We start from the raw sequence: 7,500 nt of genomic DNA on the forward strand, positions 1-7,500 counted from the left end.
GCAGTAAAGTTGGGGGGAGGGGGGTACAGTGGAACCTCGATTATCCGGACCTTGATTAACTGGACTTTTTCTCTGGTCCCAATTTTGTCATGAATACATTGTATGTATTAGTCATGATCAAGATCGTAAAGCAGCGATAGTATGCGTCTTAACTAATGAAGCACTTTTGAATAAGTTCTGATTGGTTTAGCCAGTGGATTTCTGCCAGTTGCCAGCTTCTACTGAGAACCCTGGAGGGGAAAATTGGCGTACCTGGAGAAAAACCTCTTACAGAAGGGGAGAGCCAACAAGCTCAACCCACATGACGTGATGCCAAATCTGGGAATCACTGGTCACTGCAACATCCCCGCTCCCCAGAACAATGCATTCTGAGATGATTTGGATCTCAGAATTTGCATTCTTTAAGTTGTTGGTTTATTGCACATGCACTGTATGCATGCACCTGTGCAAACTCCTGCATTCACTCACACCACACAATGCATTCTTGCATCTTCAAATTAAATACCTCAAAATTGTTCATGAATTCCCTGAGAATTTTATTATTTGGAGGTTAATAATAATATTATTGCTAAGCAGTCAAAAACTGTGACTCCTCCATTAACCCACTGACCCCTGCCGCCGTCTACTGGCGGTGTCCTAGGATGCCTGAGGAATCAATGTGTCTTACGGTCATAAGTCAGAAGCAACTTTACCCTGGACTGGTTCACAAATCTTGTTGCCCTGAACATGACCAGCCTCGTGAGATGTGCTACATGTACTGTCTTGGACAACCCGAGGTTCAACTTCGACAAAGCACTCTGGAAAGGAACCAAGGCAGTGACGTAAGAAACGCCAAATCATCTCAGAATAAGGTGTTCCTCCTGTCTTCCTTGATAGCTGGACAGCAACTTTAATCAAATCAACAGAGAAGAAATAATGAAAAATTGCTTTTATCAAACAAGTTTTTTTTTGTTTTTCTTTTACGCATACATAGCTTTTTATTATGATTGACACTACTTACAACACTGGTACATCTACTTACACAACTTACAAAAATTACACAATTAACAACTACTAAAATCCATTATATTACCATCAAAGCTATTTAACAATTGTTAAATAGTTTTGAACACATTTTTTTTTTATCAAACAAGTTGATAAAGCAGGGTACTATGGATTTGTTTTCTCCTAAACCGCTCCCCACACCTCCCCTTGCACTTCCACGATCCATACCAAAATGTACTTGTTGTCCCCCACCACCACTTTTAATTAAATTTTAATTTTAATTTCCAGACATACAGTACAGGCCCCAATTGTTCAAATGAAGGATAGCGGATAGCACTATGCACCGGATAAATCAACATCTAGCGGATAAACACTAGCAAAACTGATTGCATTATCCAGTGGGTAGTGATTTCCGGATGGTGCTATCCATCGTTTGAAAAACTGGGGCCTGGTGTAAGAGCTGTATCCAGCATGGTGTGAAACACTTGACCGCTCCAATTTCGGCAAAACGAAGGCACTGTTGCATTTTGGACCTTGTATAGGCCACTTGCAAAAATATCGTAATACTCTTTGTTTGCCATCCAAAATTTTGCATAGCCCTTTAACTCCTGCAGCCACTTACATGTACAGATTTTACTCTGTCAAATGCCAGACAATTCTACTCATCAATGGGGCCCCCTTCGGCCCTCAAAGGGATGAGCATTGTTTCCAGTTTCTCTTGGGACTTCCAATATAAAGTCCCAAGAGAAAATAAAAACGATGCTTATGCTTAATTTTGGAGGGCAAACAGAGAGTCCTATGGTATTTTTGAAAGTGGCCTAGAGCAGTGCTCTGTGGATAATCAAATGGTAAAAGCATCAGTGAAGGTTAAAATGCAACCCTGTTCACTAGTTCCAAGTAACTATAGCACAGTTTTCATTTTCAACCAGTAGAAGATTCATTTGAATAGAAATAGTCTAAGAACCGTAACTTATGGCAGGGGTGATTTGTGCGATGCAAATTATATTGGTTACACTTGCCGCCATCTCCATCAACGCGTAGAAGAACATAAACATTCCGTAATTGGAAAACATTTCAGGGTCGAGCATGCCTTCACACCTGACAATTTAATTAAAAACTTTAAAGTCCTCAAGAAATGCCGTGGCAAACTAGATTGCCCTATATTTGAAATGCTCTTGATCAAAAACAAAAGACCGAAACTGAATACATGTACGCAAGTGGATTCCATTCGCATGAAACTTTTAACATGAATATATTCTTTTCTTTTTCTTTTTCTTTCTTTTTGTTTAACATGAATGTTTTCATGTAACGTTTCAAATTTAATTTTTGTCACATCCTAGTACTATATAATATGCCTTGCCGTTATTTTTTACTTGTTCATTCGACAATGATGACATGAAATCGTCGAAACGTCATGTTACTATCCTCTTCAAGTGAAGCTATGATCTTTGCAGTTATGAAGGCAATGTTTGCAATTGCGTGGAGCCTGAAAAATTCAGGACTTCAACGGGGTTTGAACCTGTGACCTTGCGATTCCGGTCCGACGCTCTAACCAACTGAGCTATGAAGCCATTGACGTTCGGAGCTGGACATTTGTGGGTTCGATTGAACCCGTGAGGAATGAAACAATGATGAATGGTATATGAAATGAAGCATATATGAACTGTGGATATGAAATCAAGTGAGGCTATGAACTTCGCAGTTATGAATCCATTGATGACCAGTGCAGTAGGGTGGCAAGTCACCACCACACATGTAGGTGTTGATTCTACCTTCATTATTTATGGCAAGCAATTCTCAGGCTAAATGGAGCAATCTGATTGGCTAGTTTTCGGTCGGGATTTTACAGAACGGACCATTACCAAAGAAATGGTCCATTTTGGTATTTTTTTCTCCCTCCGGAGAAATTCAAGTTAAGCAAAACACAGAATTTTGAAAAGCTGAATTTAAATTCTTCATAACAATAGTACTGTTATAGCAAGCTGAATTTAGTTTTAAATGTAAAAGGTTACCATTCAAAGTTCGCTCATGGAAAACAAAGATTACGAACATTCACTGAGTGGAGAAGTGTCCGATCGCTCAAAGAAACGATGTCATATAACAAACAACTTACTAACCACACTTGCTCGAGACCATACTGGCGAATACTGGTACTCAGTCATTTTTGTACAGACCTCGCTACGCTCAGGCCCAACTGCCACGACCTCAGGCCAATATTCCCCAGTAAGGCCCTTGCACTCCATTAGTAAGAGCTTAGTCTTTGTGCTTATTAGCAGAGGGAGGTTTTAAAATTGATCTTGCTTACCTCCATCCAGATCAGTAAGTACGCTGTTAAAGAACTCGCACAGTAGTTTTCTTATCTCTTTCGCTGACATGTGATGCTCCTGAGTGCTAAGACTTGAAGACAAACCAGTCATTACTGGGATTGTTGCTCAAAATAAAGATAAAAGTAATAATAAATATTACATGTGGAGATAAAAAAAAATTCTTTTTAAGTGTTGAAAAATATTTCATGAGCGAGTGCAGTGATTTTTCAACACATGAAGAGAAATTTCTTATCTCCGAGTGGTCATGTAACGTTCTGTTTATTATATAAACACCGGTGAAATAGTAAAGCATTTCACTTAAATATTCTTGTAGTCCTAACAAAGAGCAACGGTGCAGTTATTATGTAACCATAGCAACAGCAATCTTTTGGCAAGTGAAGTTAACATGTTATTTTCACGTGTGAAGATATTATGTTTTTGTGCAAAAGCTCACCTGGTATTCCATTGATGTTTATATAAAAATAATTTATAATAACAATGATGATGATGATGATAATGACAATTAGAATGCCCACCTTTCTTAATCCTCATAACATCCGATTATCGAAATAGTACAATGTCTTTTTTTTTTTTTTAAAGGGAGATTGACAGGTTTAAGGGAATCAAGAGAGGTGGCCATAACCTCAGATGTTGGTGCTCTCAGCACAATGTCAAAAAAGAAGTGGATCAAAGACATTGGTGTAGACATCAGAACCATTTTTCCTAGAAATGAAATCCTTATTGGGAATGCCTATGATCTTGAGGAAGGTCATTGGCTGTAAATTATAGACTGCTCTCTTAGGATAACAATACCAGAAGGTCAAAATAAATTCAAGACACACGAACCAACTATTTAAAGAATATGCTTCGGCGTTACTCATGCCATCATCAGTTTAATTTAATCTACAAACCTCTCTCTCTTATATATGTTACAATAGACCATTTTACAGTTGTAGCTAAGTTACCTGGCCTACAAATGGAAGCGAGGCTGCCGGTGACCCTGTTTTGATACAAACCTCCGTGCTTTTGTAATGTTAATACCGACTAATTAGAATTACAACAACACAATTTGCATGATAAAAGCAGTCGGGGCTGTATCAATGCAAGGTCACCGGCAGCCTCGCAGCCATTCATAGGCTAGGTCGCAGAGCAAACAACTGTAAAATGGCCTATTGGAGAATTTTAGAGTTAAATTTTTCAAATTTGGTTACAATGACAGTCATATTTTGAAAAGATGATACAAACTTGCATAACATAACATAACATAACATACACAAGGCTGTGCTCTAAGGAAAATTTCGGGGAGCCCTTTGGGCTCCCAATCATTTCAGCTGGGGTGCCCAGCCCTCCAAGCTGGTCGCCCGAATTTATTAATTATTTATTTAATTAATTATCTGAGATCAACAACGCAGCAAGATCTTCATCCATCTCTCTCTCAACAGAACATTGCTGCTACTGCTCTGGTGATCATCGAACTCGCTAGTGCAAGAAAAACCCCAACCCGTCCAAATTTTCACGCCATACTTGAGAAAGACGGGAAAATTAAGTGGCAATGCCACCGATGTTTTTCAGGTTTAAAAGTGAAAAAGCAAAGATTGCAGCAGGTTTATGTAAAGACGTTTAGGTCTACCGGTAATACAGGTAAACCTTTTTACTGGTTAGTTGGGTTGAAAATAAATTTTCAAAACGTGAATCAATGCTGCTTGATTCCCGTGGAGCTTTTCTGAAAACTGCCGTGAAACAACGAAACCACCGCGGCCCAAAAGCTATCAACTTTTTTTTGAGCAAGTCATCTTGGTCTGGACGAAAATCATCGCTACAGGACAGAACTAGAGTATTTTTCCTTATATTATCAGTAAAATGTTTAGTGGAATCAGCTTGATTGTTTCGAACGAAGAAAAAACATTTTCTTAGAGGTTTCGTAAACTGTAACCACCAGCATATTAAAATTTTTAGCCACCTTATCTGCTAGAAATACAATAAGCCAGAGTGCCAGGCCGGGTGACCGGGTAATTTTTCTCACTCGCCCTAAGTCAAATGATAGTTGCCTCAGGTGATCGGGCGCTGTTAGAGCACAGCCTTGCATACAGCTGTAACATTCATGTGTATGTGCATGCACAAGTGTTTAAAAACAGGTTGCTTACAAAAAACAAAAAATTTTATCATGTTTAAAACTTGTGCACGCACATATGTTATGTTATGTTATGTTATGCACTTTGTATTATCTTTTCAAAATATAACCGTAATAATTTGTAACCAAATTTTAAATTTCAAAATTGAAAGTTCTCCAATTGTAACGTATATAAGAGAAAGAGGTTTGTAAATTACATTGAACTGATGATGCCGTGAGTGATGCTGAAACATGTCTTCAAAACGTTGCTTCGTGTGTTTACAATTTATTTTGATTTTGACGTCATCACGAAGTTATGGAAATACCACAAGGGATGATGATGATGATAATAATGTTGTAAAACCTTCCCTAATTCTGTTTCATATCTCGTTATTAAGTCTGAAATGACTGTGTTTTTACGTGTCCATTACGATTTTATACCAAAGTCAATCCTTTGAAATTGGTATGTACACATAAATGTACATGTACCTCTAGAATTCCTTTTAATCACTGTGGTGAGTTCAAGCCAGATGTAATGAGAGGAACAGGGGCTTTATGATCCGAACCTACCATCCCTTGCATAAGCTCTGTCAGAATATGACTGTTAGGAATTTAGGAAACTCTTTTCCGGGGCACTGACAAAATATGTAAGGGATAGTAAATAACGAGTGTGTTAAAGATGAAACAACAACAATGAGACTCAATGTAAGGAGAAATGTAGACTCGGAAAAATATCCGAGTCCCAGATGGGATTTGAACCCACGACCCTCCGTGATCTAGTCGGATGCTCTAACCACTGAGCTACTGGAGACTCTATGGTGAGCAAGGGTCCAGTAGCTCAGTGGTTAGAGCATCCGACTAGATCACGGAGGGTCGTGGGTTCAAATCCCATCTGGGACTCGGATATTTTTCCGAGTCTACATTTCTCCTTACATTGAATATCATTATAGTAAATAACATTAATAATTTGCTGTTACGTGACATGTAGCCAATGTCTAGATTTCCGAACTTCGCGTCGCTGACATTTTTCTATTACTGTCAGTTGGATTCCTTTCATAGAAAATTCCACAAAAAAAGAACAAAAACTACACATGGGAATGTAGTAAACCACTGACATTGGCGTGCGCGCGTGTGACGATCTCTCACCTTTCTGGGTTCCGCCGTGCAATTAAACTTGTCATGATGGTCATGATAGGAGCGAGTTTCTCGCTGATCGAACCAGAATCCGCCATGACGAAGTACTGGCCGTTATCTTTACTTGAGATATTCGTGAATTCGTGATTTCTTCAATGAAATGGCATTTAAATGGTTTTAACATAAAGCCTTTTAAATTGCATACAGCAGAAGCTACTAAGATTCTCCCGCCATATTGCAACAACTGCAGAGAGACTGGTGCCTACTTGGTCCCCCTTTCAAAGATAGTGGTCCGCCAAGCGTACAGAGGCATTCAATTTGTCTGAATTCTGAAATGCTGGTTCAATACCGTCCCACAAAACAACGAACGGGCAAAAGATAATGAGTAAACTAGAAAAACAACAGCAGTTGCTACAACAGAGGGAGAGTAGAATAAAAAGTTTTCGGGGGCTCTGGCATTCCAATTACAGTGGGAAAAAAGTGTTAGCTTTGTGACCCTATGATTCGAGGCTGGCAACGATCTTTAGGGCTGTCCCTAAGTTGCTCCAATTTTCTCAAAAAGTTGCTCCAATTTTCCAAAAAAGTTGCTCAAAAGTTGCTCCAAAATTCTAAAAGTTGCTCAAAAGTTGCCCCAAAATCCAAAAGTTTCTCAAAAGTTGCTTTCAATTTTTTGGTGTAAGAGATTGATTTACAACTCAAATTGTAAAGTACGTTGTGTTGAAGTGCGCTTGCAATCCCAGTTTCAGAAGAAGCCGCTGAAGCAATATGGCGTGCCGTGAACGGAGTATCAATTTTTTCGATTACCTTGTAATATTCAGGTCATTCAGACATTATTTTACAGGGAACGGAAAGGTGAGTTATATACTAGCTACCATTTCCGATTGATTTTGTAATATAAAGATATAAAACAAAAGTTGTGTCGTGATGTTCTTTACTTATCGGACAAAACAAGAGGCGTCAGTTGGC

General features: G+C 38.8%; 2 protein-coding genes and 1 non-coding gene across 4 annotated transcripts in view; all 3 read right to left on the bottom strand.

Annotated features, from left to right (window-relative positions):
- The window catches only part of LOC138033501 (serine/threonine-protein kinase ATR-like), a 118,613-nt gene extending 111,827 nt beyond the window's left edge, over positions 1–6,786 (bottom strand). Inside the window, exons 1-3 of one of the 2 annotated variants that reach the window (XM_068881253.1) lie at positions 6,547–6,786; positions 3,290–3,381; positions 693–887 (exon numbers count right to left, since the gene is read on the bottom strand). In XM_068881253.1, coding sequence (XP_068737354.1) covers positions 693–887; positions 3,290–3,381; positions 6,547–6,632 — 373 coding nt within the window. In that variant the 5' untranslated portion in view covers positions 6,633–6,786. The remainder of the gene's footprint in view (positions 1–692; positions 888–3,289; positions 3,382–6,546) is intronic. The other variant, XM_068881254.1, reaches the window with a different exon arrangement.
- Trnas-aga (transfer RNA serine (anticodon AGA)) lies at positions 6,139–6,212 on the bottom strand. Its single transcript has one exon. It is a non-coding gene; the product is annotated as a tRNA-Ser (tRNA).
- Positions 6,787–7,448: 662 nt separating the features above from the next.
- LOC138033502 (uncharacterized) overlaps positions 7,449–7,500 on the bottom strand; it is a 2,520-nt gene continuing 2,468 nt past the window's right edge. The window contains exon 1 of the mRNA XM_068881255.1: positions 7,449–7,500. This exon is cut by the window's right edge and continues 2,468 nt beyond it. The gene's annotated coding sequence lies outside the window, so the exon portion shown is untranslated.

Source organism: Montipora capricornis, chromosome 14 (assembly GCF_036669925.1).
Source record: "Montipora capricornis isolate CH-2021 chromosome 14, ASM3666992v2, whole genome shotgun sequence".
Taxonomy (NCBI): domain Eukaryota; kingdom Metazoa; phylum Cnidaria; class Anthozoa; order Scleractinia; family Acroporidae; genus Montipora; species Montipora capricornis.